Source organism: Esox lucius, chromosome 11 (assembly GCF_011004845.1).
Source record: "Esox lucius isolate fEsoLuc1 chromosome 11, fEsoLuc1.pri, whole genome shotgun sequence".
NCBI lineage: Eukaryota > Metazoa > Chordata > Actinopteri > Esociformes > Esocidae > Esox > Esox lucius.
The window spans coordinates 23,587,439-23,604,808 of record NC_047579.1 but is presented as its reverse complement, the minus strand read 5'-3'; the positions used below and the strand labels follow the sequence as shown (position 1 = coordinate 23,604,808).

The following is a 17,370-nucleotide window of genomic DNA, read 5'->3' as shown; positions in this document are numbered from 1 at the left end:
ATTTCAGTTGCAAGTGCTTGTTGTGTGCTTTTTTATCCACAGCTGTATCCAAATACATGGAGTGGAACATAGTAAACTATTCAGGAATGCTGAATGATATCTGTTGATTCGCTGGTTTTCATTATATAATGTGGTAGACAGAATTCTCATAACGAAAGGTGATACGGTTCAATTATATTTGAAAAATAAATATATTAGAAATGGTAAAACTGATATATGTATTTGTTTTATTCCTGTCTCTTTTTCCCCTGACTGTGGGAAAACTATATAAAAAATTGGCTGAACCCCACTCTCCTCTATGTAATGATGCCGGTGCGGTTTTGTTTCCATTTTAGGATGTTATATTTCTATGCTTGGTTTGCTTTTGTGTTTCTGTTCTAGGATAGTACATTTCTATGCTCGATTTGCTTTCGTTAGTCTTAATTGTGTTCACCTGTATGCCCTTTAGCACCCTTTATATAGTTGAGTTTAGTTTGTTTTTTCCTTTGTGTGGTATTGTTTGTTTCTGGATGACTATACTAAGTCTGCTAGATTATCTCTTCTTCATTGAAAAACCTTGTGTATTGAACTGTTTCTGCCCACTTAACCTGGACTCTGTTTTTAGACTGATTGCCGGTGCCTTTGCTTGATCAATCTGTTTCCTGTGTACGACTACCTGCCTGCCTCCCGGCCTTGATTTCAGCCTGTTAAAGCCTGTGGCCCTCTGCACTTGAACCCTAACCTCCTTCTCCTGAGTATTCCTTACAGCCCGGACAGTTGTGTTGCACGGTGTTGCCAGATGGGTAGGTTTCCCGACCAATTGGGCTATTTTTAATGACAGTATGCAGTCAAAAATGGACTTGGGCGGATTCATTGAGAGAAAGGGATAATGCACAGGCTATAGTTATCGATATTTGCTTGATTTTGGGAAACAGGGTTATTAGGCCAGATTTTTTTTGTTATACCCTTATTGGAGTGTTCTTTTGTTTGACCGAGTAAATGGAGACACCCAAGAAAAGCGAATGTCGCTGACTGAGTGAGTGAATGGATGTTTATGCATTCACACATAGCGTAGTGGTGTAGCGTAGTTGATGCCAGCAACACGTTTCAAAATGGGCAGGGGCATCTTTACCACTGTGTTGCATCACCTCTTTTAACAACACTCTAAGCTTTTGGGAACTAACAGGGACCAATTGCTGTAGTTTTGAAAGTGGAATGTCGTCCCATTCTAGCTTGATTTAGGATTGAAGCTGCAAACCGTTCGGGTCTCCTTGGGTCATAATATTCATCTCATAATGCACTAAATGTTTTCAATAGAGTACAGGTCTGGACAGCAGGTCAGCTAGTTTAGCACACAGACTATATTATTATGAATCCATGCTGTTGTGATACGTGCAGAATGTGGTTTGGCCAGTGGCAGGCCATGCATTTTTTTTTTTGTAAATTCACACCCAAATAAATGTATTCTCCATTTGCCATTCTGCCAAAAATAAATATTTAAACAACAAATCTAAAGCACTATAGCTATAAACCGAAAGTTTCCAACAACTGGAGACAATGCCAGGTCAGGTGTCAGCTAGTTTTCTTCAGTTAGCTAACTGCCACTCGTATCAGCAACATGAAAAAGGCTGACGTAAGGCTAGGCCAGCTAGAAGGCTCTGGTGTGTCAAAGATTACACACAACATGGTAAACTCAAAATCTGATTGGTTAATTAATATGACAATCAACAGCAAGGTCCTGTTCACTTCGACAGAAGAGGGAATTCACTCGAAATTCGCATTTAATTTATGTTAATAGACTGATGGGAATGAACTTTGTAGAATAATCTTTTGGCCAGCAGAAGAGGCCTTGCTGGCCCTGACGTCCCACCACTGGCCTAGGCATTGTCTTGCTGAAATAAGTAGGGACTTCCCTGAAAAAGATGTCTCTGATGACAGCATTAGTTGCTCCAAAACCTGCATATATTGTTCAGCATTTTGCCTCAGTCGATTGAAAATGAGCTTGGGCCTAGAGAAGGCGCTGCCATTTCAGGAACTTTTTTATGTATAGTTTTGTAGAATAATATGAATATATGTTTCATTGAAAGTCAAATGCCAAGATAATGGGAACAACAGAGACATTTCTGTTTAGCCTATCTGTAGGTTGCTCTCAGCCAAAACTTCAGGAATGTGGAATGTTTACATTGACCATCTGGCATTGGGGTTATCATCTTGGAAATGTGATCTGTGCTAGGTAGACACCTTTTAATATATATATATATATATAAGCATATAACCAGCTATACAGTGAGAATACTTTGGAACTTCCATTGAAAAGGACAACTTTGCTGAATTATTCCAATAAATACTGAATGTATACCGTAGACGATGATATCCCCAAACAAAATGTTATGTTGTGATACGTTATTCTTGGACTGTGGCAAAATCTGCCCATCTTTCACGGAGTGGTGAACCTTTCCCCATTCTCACTTCTGACAAGCCTATCCTCTCTGGAATGACCTTTTAATACCCAATCATGTTACTGACCTGTTGCCAATTGACCTAATTAGTTGTGTGATATTAAGTTTTTTAGCATTGCACGTTTCCTCTGTCCCAGCTTTTGCCGGACCACATAAGTGGAGCCGGCCAATAAGAGTGACTGTCTCTTACTCACTGACTGAGTGAGTCAGTGCCTGACTGACTGACTACCCTGTTAAATAGCGTAGTGGTTAGAGACGCGGACTATGGAACAACATGTCCCACGTTTCGACTCCTGTCACAGTCTAAACACATTATGCCTTAGGATTTGTTCAGGACACACAAAACTTTTGCTGTCTACAACCTTCAATAGCTGCGTTATAGGAACCCTAAAATAAAACAGTTCTGATGGGTATTAGGATTTGTTCAGTATAGACAAAAACTTTGATGGCTAAGCCTGACTGCAATTTCCACCATAGCTGTTCCCAGATAATTAAACCCATGTGTACCTATACAGTGGATCCAACATCAACCAAATCAAATATGGGATGAATACAATGTTAAACAGTACATTGGATCATCATGAAAATAATTATAAATAATTACCGACTTCCACATCGTATCTCTGCTCTTGTTGCAGTCTCCATTTCCTGGAAGATCCACCAACACAACATGCTCCAGTAGGTCTTTACAGTTTGGCACCTTGACTGTTAAACATTTCACAATCGGCCAATACATTCTTTCAAATGTATCACTGTTGGAGTCACTCAGTACGTAGCAAGCTATCTTTTTAGACAGTTCTTCAGCCTGCAATTGTAACAAGGCATCACATTACATGTATGAACACTTTAAAAATGAACAAAGACAAAATATGGAACAACTTCCTAAACAAGTTTCTTAATATTGAAAAAATACATTAAAAGGCATAAAAGATTTCAATCAAAGTAGCAAACTTTAATTAAATGTTGAAAAATATTTAAAAGGCTGGTATAAGTTGGTAAAAAGCAGTGTAGTGTCAGAAAATGTTGTAAAAATATCGCTGTTAAAATATTTGTATGTTTAAAGCCTGTGAAGTTTGCAAAAAGTAACTTACTGTATCGCTAAAAATATTTTTTTTACATGATGAATAAAATTCAGGAATTTCAAAGAGCTTCTTATCCATTAGTTCCTCTACATTTTTTCCATGTCCCTCTTTTCCATACAAAGCTTTTATCTTATCATGATCATCATCGTCACCATCCTCGACATCAATTTCCTTGTCTTCATCCTCTTCCTCCTCACCAGATTTGACTCGTAAGATTGACCATAGCTCATCTTTCCAATCCTAAAAATGTTAAAGCATGACAAATGCATAACATATAATGTAGCAAAGGCTCTCATTAACCTGCACTTTTTCAGTTGGCTATACTTTTATTTTCACTTTTTAGTGAACTGCCCCTTTAACTGCAGATGCATTTGGGTCACAGAGATGATAAGACAGTGTTTCTGAACGGGGTCGGTAGAGCTCCCCAGGGGGCGTTCAGAGGATGACGGGGTGCGCTGGAAGCAATATTTTGGAAAGGGGGTGTTGAGGTGCCCTTGGGGGGCATTTGTTTTAAGGCGAGTTTACACAGAAGATTCACAACAAATTGAGTGTTACGTTTCAACTACTGGCAAAAAAGAGAGGTCTGCAAAATTAAAAGCGTTTATTTCTATGAGGGATACACCAGGAATGCCTTGTTATCGCAGTGCTTCCACATTTAAAAGAGGGATATTCCGCTGTCGGACTTCCCCTGAAAGCTTAGTGTCCAGCATCAAGACGCACATTAAAACACTATTCAGTACAAATGACATCACTGCAATACAACCAGGCGCTGGGCTCTCACTAAATTTCAAGGGTTTTTTACTTATTTCCTTAGAAAGGTGATCATTCTGCTTTAACCCAGCTTGTTTTCTGTTGGAAAAATTCAAAAGAATGATTATTGTTTGGCATTTCTGATTGTCTGTTGTTTAATTATGATTTGATTGGAAAATTGCTGTCTGTTTCTGATTGGCTGCTGTTTGTTTTCCTGGGCAACTAATAAATCTGTTGTTTATCATTCAATTATGTACTTTGTGATGATTTTTGATGATAACAATAATAACAACAATAATAATAATTATTATTATTCAGGGAAATTAGCCTTCATCTTATTTTATTGGGGGTGGTAAAGGACCTGGTTAATGGATAGGGGCGCTGGCCCTAGAAAGAATGACTTAAGAGAGCATAAATATCTATGCTCTGAGCAAACCTGCATCCAGATCCATAGTAAAATACCTGCCTTTCTATTGACACTGCGCGCACAATTATTAGGCAAATCGTACAGTTCATAGATGCTATTTGTGGTGGAGGTAAACTTAAGAAATAAACGTTAGTCAGTTTAACACAATGCTTTATGGTGTCTTGCGACATAGTCAAACTCAGCGTGATGTTAATACGTGACAAAATGGATAGCAGACATAGTTTTTCTCAAGATTTATTTTATTGTTGAGCAATCACAATGCTTTATGTCAATCCAAAATATAATTGAACCTCAAACCTGAATGTTAAACAAAAAGTTCGTTTTGGTCTTTTTCAGGAGAATATTTAAGTGTGCAGAAATAGTAGGCAACTAAATTACTAAAATAGTATCTCCCAACTGACTTGTTTATTCTCAATTTTTAAAGAAAGTGTAACAGATAAGTAACACTAAATGGCAATTAAATGTGTGACCAATATAGCCACCCTTCTTTTCAATAAATGCCATCAGCCTTCCATCCATGAAGTTTGTCAGTATCTTGATCTGTTCACGATCAACTTTCGCTGAAGCAGCAACCACAGCCTCCCAAATGCTGTTCAAAGAGGTGTATTGTCTTCCCTGACTGTAAACCTCGTTTGAGAACGGCCCACAAATTCTCAATAGCATTTAAGTCCGGTGAGGAAGGGGCTAGGTCATTATTTGGGCATCTTTGAGGCCGTTGCTTGCTAGCCAACAGTGGAGTATTTGGGTGCATGTGATGGAGAATTGTCCTTCTTAAAGATCATGGCCTTGTTGAATGCTGAGGACTTCTTCCTGTACCACTGTTTGAATAATTTATCTTCCAGAAACTGGCAGTAGGTACGGGAGTTCAGTTTCAGTCCATCTTCAACCTGAAAAGGTCCAACTACCTCATCCTTAATGAGAGCAGCCCATACCAGTATCCCTCCTCCACCTTGCTGGTGCCTGACTCGAAGTGCTGCCATTTCCATTAGTGATCCAGCCACGGGCCCAACCATCTGGTCCATCAAGAGTCCATCTCATTTCGTCTGTCTATAAAACCTTTGAGAAATCTGTCTTCAGGTATTTCTTTGCCTAATCCATACACTTCAATTTGTGAATCTTATTCAGTGGTGGTCTTCTTTCAGCCTTCTTCACCTTGGCCATGTGTCTGAGCACTTGACACCTTGTACATCTAGACACTCCAGGTAGTTTGCAGTTCTGGAATATGATGGCGCTGGAGGAAAATGGGTTCCTGGTAGCTTTTTTGCAGTTAATTTGCGTGTTGTGTTCTCCATGCATTTTTTGTGCCCCAGTTGACTGTTCGCAACAAAACTTTTGATTGTCTGGTGGCCATGCATCAATGGTTTAGGTATTTCAAGAGTGTTACATCCATCTGGAAGGCATTTTAAAAAATATATACTTTTCAGTGTCAGTTAAATCTTTTTTTTGGCCCATTTTGCCTGAGGTCATGAAGCTGCCTAATAATTATGCACACCTTGATATAAGGTGTAATTCACTTCCACCACACCCTCCCTCATTACACAAATACGTATCACCTGAAAATGATTAAATCCAATGAGCATTCAAGTTTACAGTGGATATAAAAGTCGACACACCCCTGTTAAAATGCCAGGTTCTTGTGATGTAAAAAAATGAGACAAAGATAAATCATATCATAACTTTTTCCACCTTTAATGTGACCTATAACGTGAACAATTAAATTGAAAAACAAACTGAAATCTTTGAGGGGAAAAATACAAAATATAAAACTCAATACAATAACCTGGTTGCCTAAGTGTGCACACACTTAAACTAATACTTTGTTGAAGCACCTTTTGATTTTATTACAGCACTCAGTATTTTGGGTAGGAATTTATTAGCATGGCACATCTTGACGTATGGGCAATATTTGCCCATTCTTCTTTGCAAAAGCGCTCCAAATCTGTCAGAAACAATGCTTTTGTGGATTTGGATGTATGCTTTTAGTCGTTGTCGTGCTGAAAGGTGAATTTCATCATCAGCTTTTTAACGGATACCTGAAGGTTTTGTGCCAAAATTGCCTGGTATTTGAAACTGTTCATAATTCCCTCTACCCTGACTAAGGCCCCGGTTCCAGCTGAAGAAAAACAACCCCAAAGCATGATGCTGCCACCACCATGCTTCACTGTGGGTATGGTGTTCTTTGGGTAATATGCAGTGTTGTGTTTGCGCCAAACATACCTTTTGGAATTATGGCCAAGAAGGTCAACCTTGGTTTCATCAGACCATACGTATTTTCCCATGTGCTTTTGGTGGACTTTATGTTTGTTTTTGAAAACTTCAGCCGGGTTTGGATGTTTCTTTTCTTTGTAAGAAAAGGCTTCTGTCTTGCCACCCTACCCCATTCATATGAAGAATACAGGAGATTGTTGTCACATGTAGCTCACAGCCATTACTTTCCAGAAATTCCTGCAGTTCCTTTAATGTTGCTGTAGGCCTCTTGGAAGCCTCACTGACCAGTTTTCTTCTCGTCTTTTCATACATTTTGGAAGGTCGTCCAGTTCTTGGTAATGTCTCTGTTGTGCAATATTTTCTCCACTTGATCATGACGTTCTTCACTGTGTTCCACGGTATATCTAATGATTTGAAAATTATTTGTAACCTTCTCCTGACTGATATCTTTCAACAATGAGATCCCTCTGATGCTTTGGAAGCTCTCTGTGGACCATGGCTTTTGCTCTGAGATGCAACTAAGAAAATGTCATGTTAATTCTGAACACAGCCACACCCCAGTTATATGAGGGTGTCCACACTTATGCAACCAGGTTATTTTAAGGTTTTTATTTTCCATTTTTCCCCCTCAAAGATTTCAGTGTTTTTCAATTGAATTGTTCACATTATAGGTCACATTAAAAGTGGAAAATGCTCTGACATAATTTATCTTTGTCTCATTCTTTTACATCCCAACGACCTGGCATTTTAACAGGGGTGTGTAGACTTTTTATAACCACTGTATATGGTTTGGAGTTGGAAAATGTGCATAGAAATAATGATACGATCAGAATACTCACTTGCCTAATAATTGTGCACGCAGTGTATATTAGTTCAGTTCTAAACAATCTCTGTAATTGAAATGTTCACCAGATTTGTACGAGTGTACATACATTCCAAAGAAAGATTTGAGAAACACAAATTATTGTTTACATTTTCTTTATTGTGTGAACGATGCTCATATTAATATTTATTGTAACTATAATTCAAATGTATGGATGTCACTGTGTTAAATATGGAGGACCAAATGAGTCAAAATTAAATAAATACATTTATAAATATATTATTTGAGGGGCACATTATGAAATATTTTTATAATGCCACTTTTCAAAACAGAATAATATTTAATAATACTTTATACTTTAATTATTTTTTTTCCAAATGGCTTTTTTCATCAAAATATTTTATAAGATTAATATGATCATTATATTTTATATTTGTAATAATATCATTTTATAATATTTTTCATAATATTATAGGCTTTGTCATAATTTCAAGACATATATCATACTTTCATGGTTACTTACTATCATGTCTTTTTTTTCAGAATTAGGATTTGTGCAGGATAGACAAACACTTCGCTGGCTACACGATTCTCTCGTCTTTTCACTTGAGGTTATTGAGTTATTGTCACTTATATTGATAGTTATTGTATCAGTGTCATTCATGAATGGCAAATAAGCTGTTAAAACCACCAGTGGCAAAAGCCATACAGTTCATCGATGCTATTTGTGTTGGAGGTAAACTTAATAATAAACATTAGTCAGTTTAACACAGTGCTTACTTGTATCTAGCGACATTTTCAAACTCGGCGTGATGTTAATACTTGACAAAATGCGTAGCAGACATTTAGCTGCATGGCATAGTGGTTAAAGACAGGAGACCTGGGTTTGAATCACCACTGATCACTTTTTATTGCATGCCGGCTGAACCAGACATGCCTGGTTTCTTGTTTCTTATCATCCAGCTTTGACAACCTCTTTCCAACAATTGCTCACAAGATTCACCCAGGTGTTTCATCATGGGTTATTCTTCTGCTGTCATTGTCTGTTTCTGGTCTTTCATTTCTATTTGTACTGCAACCCCATCGGAACATTTGTGAAGAACACTGTTGTATACTGTATAGCATTATTGTAATGGAAGTGATTTGGTCAAATGGGGTAAAGGTTCATTCGTCCTAATTACAGTATAAGTACAGCTCACACTAGCTAGGCTCCTTGTTCCTTATCAACAACACACAATTCAGGCAGGAAACGCCACGTTCTTTGTTTAACCATTATTAGAGAAACATTCACATAAGACACCTTGATGTTAAGTTTGGTTCCTTTGGTGTAACACACTGACATCACATGATGGTGCACAAAATACTACTATTAACATTAACACTGCAATATTATAATAGCAACACCAATGGCAATGAGCAAGGTACACAGTACTAATCGCCCTGCAGAAGGAAACAGAACGAACAGGTGGAGGCTGGGGTGGTTAGAGGATTTAGCAACCACATGCAAGACGACTTGCAGAAAAGCAGACAGAATGAGTACCCTGACCGACTTGAATAGACCACCATATTAGATAAGGAATCTTGAGATTCGATTTTGTCAGCTAATGCAATGCTGAGCCAATGCCGCTCAGGTTCCCTGGCTGATCTAGTTGTTTCCATTACTACGCACTATTGTTAAATAAAACTACGGCAATCCTATTAATTCTACCCAGCAGGCTGTGTTGCAGGTTAATTTCTATAATTGCTTGTTATAATGTCTGTGTTTTTTCATGTTAAGTTGAGTTGCACACAATCAAACAAAATATATTAATTGCGTGCAACTCAACTAGAAATAAAATACATTTCCCTTAACTATTAATGTTTTACTTGGACTTATTTCACCTGTAACTGAAATGGTTGTTCCATTCTAAATTTCATGTTCATATCTAAGTTTTATAACTAATTTAAGCAAATATGTTTGTGGTCACAGATTTTTAATCTATAGGGAGAGCAAACTGTTTGATATTCTATTAAATATTTAAAAAGCAAGCAATAAAAAAACTATGTTTATAGTTGACATTGTATTGTTGTTATTTCTACTGTGCAATTTGCTCCTTATAATGAAATGGGTAAATTAGACTAGTGGCAGACATTGATTCAGACTTTGGTTTGCAGTAGGTTCCCAAATGTTTCAAAGTCTATTACTAATTGAACTAATCCCCATGACACCACATACCAAAACATTGTGTTATAGGACATAAACAGAAGGAACATATACTATTACCTGCACTGTAATGAATTCAATCTCTGCGATGTATTTCTCATTAGTCATATTGGCCTCCACCTGAATCATCACTGAGGTACACGCCCCTTGGTTTCCAGAAGGAAGCAGTTTCGTCTTACCCAAGATGGCGTTTATTAAGGAGCTCTTACCAGCTCCAGTCTTCCCAAAAACACCCACCATCTCTTTTCTGTCTTCATCCAACATGTCCATTTTACTTCTGTTATAAGTGAACAACAAACATTATTAAAGCAATTTAAGAAATGGCCTACATTATATAAATCTATTCATATGGCATGTTGTCTATCTACATTTTAAAATACATACCTGAGGAAGTCAGTAAGTTTTGTAGAAGGCATTCTATCCAGCTTGCCTCTGACTCTTTGCATTATCTTCCTCACCTCTGCCTTTTGTTCACTGTCTGGAAGAAGATCACCAACAGATATCAATTTGTTGTACATTAATATTTTGCCTTTAAACAACAGGACTGCATATGTGTCCTGCTGCCAAGTGTGAGGTAATCAGCACACTCACATACATATTTATGTCTGGTTTAAATTTTTCAAACCAGACATAAGTATTATTGCAAGGTTTACCCTTTATTTGCAATCTAAGATAGCCACCATTAGCGATATAGTAGACGGTAACATTAACACTAGAACCGCCAGGCCTTTTAGACCCCCCAGTATCCGCCAAAACCGAATGCCGTTTCGTGTCATTAGCATACTAAGCTACGGTGGCCCGGAGGTGCAAAACACAACCACTAATATAATTACACACCCCCAATAAAAATACTATCCCCAATAGCACAAAATACAACCAATAATACAATTACACACCCCGAATAAAAATACTATCCCCAATAGCACAAAACACAACCACTAATACAATTACACCCAACCCAATAAAAATACTGCTCCCAAAAGTGTAAAACACAACCACTAATATAATTACACACCCCCAATAAAAATAATAATAATAATAAAACATACTCACAAATACAAATACACACACCCCATAAATATACTCCCCCTAATAGCGCAAAATGACACAATGACACAAAGGGTACAAGACTGTCGTCGCTGACTGACACACAGCCTGTTATTCAAGGTAAATTGGAAATTACGGTTTAATAGGTAACTGTTTAGCTACGGTTTCAAAGAGGCAAAGAGAGAGTGACATAACAAAATAGGAACATGTATTTCCCTTACTGTGGCAATACATTTAACGAACGTACACTGTTTTAGCGGGTGTGCCTAGTATAGTGACCTTCGTAACCCCATTACTCTTCTATAGTAATTATCCATCTCTGTAGTAGTGGGTAGTGCTCCCGGTTGTAGAGCAGCAGGTCCAGGTTTCGAGATGCTACCTGTCATAATGCTGTGCTTTTAAAAAAAAAAAAAGTTTTAATGTTGTGAAAAGTTGATGACATGACTAAGAACATCTCAGAATTGAGGTTATCTATCTCTGTCTGGTGCTGTTCATGCATTGCTGATGTGTACAGGGTGAGAGAGTTGATTGTGTTCACAAATGAATGATTCCCATGGTATTAACGTATTTACAAATGATGCAGCAGTTGATTGCTGATTTATTTTTATTTTAAATATTTATTTTAAATAACTGGATATATAGACAGCAAGCTGGTGAAGATTTACATCTCTGGATATTATCTAATTCGACTTGCTCACGATAAATTGCCAACCCAGTAAGCTACTGTCACAGTCAAGTCATTCCATTAGTTATATGGAATACGATCCATTCGACCTTTGATACGCATAGCTGACCTCTCTACGTTCTAAATGCAAATACGATGGTCCAATCCCAATGTCCACACTCACAGACTCACAGAATTTGAGACACGTTCAAAGTCTGTAAGTGACATTAATTGTCTACAGGTGACATGAATAAGTTATGTCTCCCACATGCGAGAGTGTTTTTAACCACTACGCCACAGTGCTATAGGAGAGAGCAGGGTGAATTCAAACCGACGTCTCCCACATGTGTTTTTAACCACGACGCCACGGTGCTAGTCAGTATTTTTAACCACGACGCCACGGTGCTAGTCAGTGTTTTTAACCACGACGCCACGGTGCTAATCAGTGTTTTTAACCACTACGCCACGGTGCTAGTCAGTGTTTTTAACCACGACGCTACGGTGCTAGTCAGTGTTTTTAACCACTACCCCACGGTGCTAGTCAGTGTTTTTAACCACTACCCCACGGTGCTAGTCAGTGTTTTTAACCACTACGCCACGGTGCTAGTCAGTGTTTTTAACAACGACGCTACAGTGCTAGTCAGTGTTTTTAACCACTACGCCACGGTGCTAGTCAGTGTTTTTAACCACTACGCCACGGTGCTAGTCAGTGTTTTTAACCACTACGCCACGGTGCTAGTCAGTGTTTTTAACCACTACGCCACGGTGCTAGTCAGTGTTTTTAACCACTACGCCACGGTGCTATAGGAAAGAGCAGGGTGAATTGAGCCATATAATCTAAAGAAAACTGTTTTCAAAATATGACTCTACAAACAAAAGTGGTCTCTTGGCTCAACTTCCCCTGATAAGGGGTATATTGAGCATAGGAAGAAGAAAAGTTGAGCCACACTGGGGTAAATTGTGACATTGATTATGTTGAAATAAAACAGAACATTTTCACCTCATAGGCTAATGCTGTATCAAAGCAAGAAATATTGAATACCAAATGACTTCCTAAAGGCCAATTTTCTAATGCAAGGCCTTTCAAAATGTTCTGAACAAAATTAAGTTCAAAATGAAGAACAAAATCGACTGCAACTCTCCTTACAGAACCAGGCTACAACTCAACATCCCACTTGTCAATGCTGCAGTGGGGTATGAACTTCTGCTACCTACTGGCTGTTCCACTGTGATTTTGCGATTTAGGTAGTTTCTTGGGCAGGTGGGCTTCCCAATCCCAGAACTCCCACAACGGTGCCTCAGAAACTGATGTCAGCACCCTCGACCTTCTCCACCAATCCAATGTAATGATAACATTTGTTTTTACCCACAAAGTTCACAAGGAAAAAGTCACCAGCAGATAGTCTCTTGTCCCCATCATTGTCCCTCAGGTCATCTTCTGAATTGTCATAGTCAGTGGGGTCGTAATGTTTATGTGGTGCATTCTGAACTGTCATATTCAGTGGTGTTGTTAAGCGAAATGTTTATGTCACTTTATTCTGAGCCACTGTACACAATCGTTTTATTCTTGGTTTTGATTCATTTTGACCCTTTCAGGGCATTCTACTTCTCTTTTTCAATCTTTTTCTTTTCTCTGTCATTGTGCACTTTCTCCAGCTCTAGCTTTTCTTGTGTGTTGGTCAAGATATTGTTTTTCTTTTTCATTCTAGTTTTAGTTGCTCTGGCTTTAGGGAAGGGAAGTATATTTCCTGGGGACACACATACCAAATTGGTAGGAGAACCAGTATCATCACTTACGGACAAGTGTTCAGGATTCATGGTTCAGGCAAAGTAGCAGGTGGCTCCTCTGGGGCTGGTACTGCAGATGAGCAATCAGGACTCATGGCATAGGTTGATGGTACAGACAGGTCCTTGGCTCAACGTACCCCAACCCTTTTGGCTCAAATTACCCTGTCTCCACCATTTTAACAAACTTGTATAATCCAGCTGTTTAAAGCTAATGTAATAGTCAAAAGTGGTCTCTTGTTAACAGCATAGCCTCACGTTTGTACTTCCTAAAGCACTAACACGTGTGAGATTTTTTCAAACTTGTCTGTAATTGTTCACACATAAAAATCAGGACTCCTTGAACATAAATAAAAATCACTTGGAATGGCGAAACAGTTTATTGAACTTAAATGGGCTTACCACTCATTCCATTTGCCTCTTTCCATCATAGGGTGAATAAAGTGGATGACTTAAAAAAAAATGTGCGGTCACATGGCCATTTTTGTCTATGCTTTCCTAGAAACAAGGGGTGGTTCCACTTCCCCACAAGCTCAAATTACCCCGTTCTCCCCTACAATTAGCCAGTCACTAGACACCATTAAGCATTGTGTTAAAGTGATTAACGTTTCTTATTAAGTTTACCACAAATAGCGTCTATGAACTGTATGCCTTTTGCCACTGGTCGTTTTAACAGTTTATTAGCCAGTAATATGCTTACTAGTATCTACTAACGTATTGCTTGGAATGGTCATAATAATTTAGCAATTGCTAGTGAGACAGAACTTTACACTGCCAAAGCTATTGCATTTCATGGCACAACAACATACCTTTTTCTTTCATTCGTGATTGACATTGATACAATAACTATCAATAAACGTGACGAAAACTGACTTTTTAATCAGATAAAATGATGATAGAAATTCGTGGAAACCCCTACTCTTTTATTGCCCAACCGGTTTTGATCTAGCCTATATTACCCCAAAAAGTAAGCCAAAAAGAATGCACAGAAAAACCATCAGAATGGTCGCAATATATCCGTAAACAGTTTTATTTTAGGCTTACTATAACGTAGCTGCTGAAGGTTGTAGCCTGCAAGTTTTTTTTCTATCCTGAACAAATCCTAATACATTATATATTTTGACAGTGATGAGATCCTAATGTGGGCCCTATTGTTTGCAGGTCCACTTCTCTAACCACTACACTATTTAACAAAGGGTTGTCAGTCAGTCAGTCCAAAACGAATAGGCTATGTGAACGGCTTGTCTTTGCAGGTCTCTCCTGGGGGTTCTAGTGGGGCTATCGAGTTGATTTCAACACCAATGCATAGCTCTAGTCCCATAGATCAGTGGTCCTTAAAGTGGGGGTGCGACACCCCTGGGGGGGTCCCCAGATTATTTTGGGGGGTCGCATGATGATTTCTACAACCCATTCAAAGGTCAAAGAAAATCAAGAGGAATTCATAGTTTGGATTCACTTGCTTTACGATTAACGATGTGCATCATCCTCAAATAAATTCTTTGCTCAGAGGTTCTTGCACACGAAAGTTTAAAGCCAGTGAAACTGAAAAGACATTTGCAGACCAAGCATCCCTTTCATGTTGATAAATCAACATGCTTTTTCAGCCGAAAGTAGGCAGAGTTATGTATTATTAAAATAGTAAACTCCATTAAATCACATCCTAGGAACACCAGGCTGTTCGCCCCCCTCGGCCAAGAGATGAGCACGGAACGTGAAGCCCTGCTGGTCCATACTGCTATCATGTGGCTTTTACGTGGGAAAGTTCTCATCCACCAGTTTGAGCAGCGTGATGAGGTGTGCATTTTCCTAAATGAGCTCGGTACCAACTCGCGGACCACCTCACAGATGCCAAGTGGATGGTAAAGTGATTAAGTGGTACAGGCCTATTGTTGTTTATCTGATCAAATCGATGCATTTACAAAAAAGTCGGAGAGATGAGCTGTGCAACCTAAAGGCGGCAATATCGTAATGTTTCCTAAGCCGGAGGAATTTGTGTAGGGCAATGAAATGGATTTCAATAACATGACAGAATTGATCACTTCACATATCGAAGGGTTAGGGGTTCAAAAACCCTTCTGGATTTATGTACTTCACTTGATGAAGTACTTCCCAAATGAGACAAATCCACAACGATATGACTGCATATGACAACTGTTCACGGACAACTGAGGATTACCTGTCATCTGACCTGGAGGACGCACTGATGGAGTTGTCCAGTGATTAGCCACAGTGACACTTGCTATAATATGGATTTTGGTTGCAGAGAAAAACTCATGACTATCCAAATTAAAGCAGCGATGGATGTACTGATTCCGTTTGGAATCAATCAACCAACTTGAGGCAACATTTTCCACATTGAAATGTATTTAAAACAAATACACATCATGTCTTAATGTGGAGGTTGATCTCCAAGTTGCCATTTCAGCACTCAAACCCAGGATGCAGCAGTAGTACTACAAAAAGCAGGCCCACCCATCTCATTAAATTAATAAACAATACCTGAGTGAACTGAGAGAAAGTAATTCATAAACTGGCTAATAGTTAATAAGAATTATTTTATTTGTTATCTTAATATGATATACTGAATGTGTCTACATATGTGTCGTGTAGATTGAGGCCTTATAATGTGTGCGCATGCATGTGCAGGGGTTGCAATGTTTTAAAAAAAAGATTTGGGGGTTGCAAGTGAAAAAGTTTATGAACCCCTTCCTTAGATTACTGGCTTATAAGATGTGTCTATACAGTGGATATAAAAATTCTACACACCCCTGTTAAAATGGCAGGTTCTTGTGATGTGAAAGAATGAGATAGAAATATATAATGTCAGAACCTTTTCCACCTTTGATGTGACCTATAACGTGAAAAATGCAATTGAAAAACAAACTTAAACCTTTGAGGGGGAAAAATAAAAAACAAAAAACTCACAATATCCTGGTTGCATAAGTGAACTAATACTTTGTTTAAGCACCTTTTGATTTTATTACAGCACTCAGTCTTTTTGGGTAGGAGTCTATTAGCATGGCACATCTTCACATGGCAATATTTGCCCACTCTTCTTTTCAAAAGCGCTCCAAATCTGTCAGATTGCGAGGACATCTCCTGTACACAGCCCTCTTCAGATCACCCCACAGATGTTCAATTGGATTCAGGTCTGGGCTCTGGCTGGGCCATTCCAAAATGTGAATTTTCTTCTGGTGAAGTCATGCTATTGTGGATTTGGATGTGTGCTTTGGGTCGTTGTCGTGCTGAAAGGTGAAATTCATCTTCAGCTTTCTAACAGATGCCTGATGGTTTTGTGCCAAAATTGCCTGGTAATTGTAACTGTTCATAATTCCCTCTACCATGACTAAGGCCCCAAGAAAAACAGCCCCAAAGCATGATGCTGCCACCACAATGCTTCACTGTGGGTATGGTGTTCTTTGGGTGATGTGCAGTGTTGTTTTTGCGCAAAACATACCTTTTGGAATTTTGGCCAAAAAGTTCAACCTTGGTTTCATCAGACCATAATACATTTTCCCATGTGCTTTTGGGGGACTTGATGTTTGTTCTTTTTGAAAACTTCAGCCAGGCTTGGATGTTTTTCTTTATAAGAAAAGGCTGTCTTGCCACCCTACCCCATAGCCCATTCAAATGAAGAATACGGAGATTGTTGTCACATGTAGCACACAGCCAGTACTTGCTAGAAATTCCTGCAGTTTCTTTAATGTTGCTGTAGGCCTCTTGGAAGCCGCCCTGACCAGTTTTCTTCTTGTCTTTTCATACATTTTGGAGGGACGTCCAGTTCTTGGTAATGTCTCTGTTGTGCCATATTTTCTCCTCTTGATGATGATTGTCTTCACTGTGCTCCATTGTATATCTAATGCTTTGAAAATTATTTTGTACCCTTCTCCTGACTGATATCTTTCAACAATGAGATCCCTCTGATGCATTGGACGTTCTCTGC

The 17,370-nt window shown here is 38.7% G+C and overlaps 2 protein-coding genes across 2 annotated transcripts in view; both read right to left on the bottom strand.

Moving 5' to 3' along the window:
• The window catches only part of LOC117595221 (nuclear GTPase SLIP-GC-like), a 772,829-nt gene that overhangs the window by 526,792 nt on the left and 228,667 nt on the right, over positions 1-17,370 (bottom strand). The window lies entirely within an intron of this gene.
• Positions 1-17,370, bottom strand: part of LOC117595164 (nuclear GTPase SLIP-GC-like) — a 49,800-nt gene that overhangs the window by 29,226 nt on the left and 3,204 nt on the right. Inside the window, exons 3-6 of the mRNA XM_034294996.1 lie at positions 10,316-10,409; positions 9,992-10,208; positions 3,530-3,760; positions 3,043-3,243 (exon numbers count right to left, since the gene is read on the bottom strand). Coding sequence (XP_034150887.1) covers positions 3,043-3,243; positions 3,530-3,760; positions 9,992-10,208; positions 10,316-10,409 — 743 coding nt within the window. The remainder of the gene's footprint in view (positions 1-3,042; positions 3,244-3,529; positions 3,761-9,991; positions 10,209-10,315; positions 10,410-17,370) is intronic.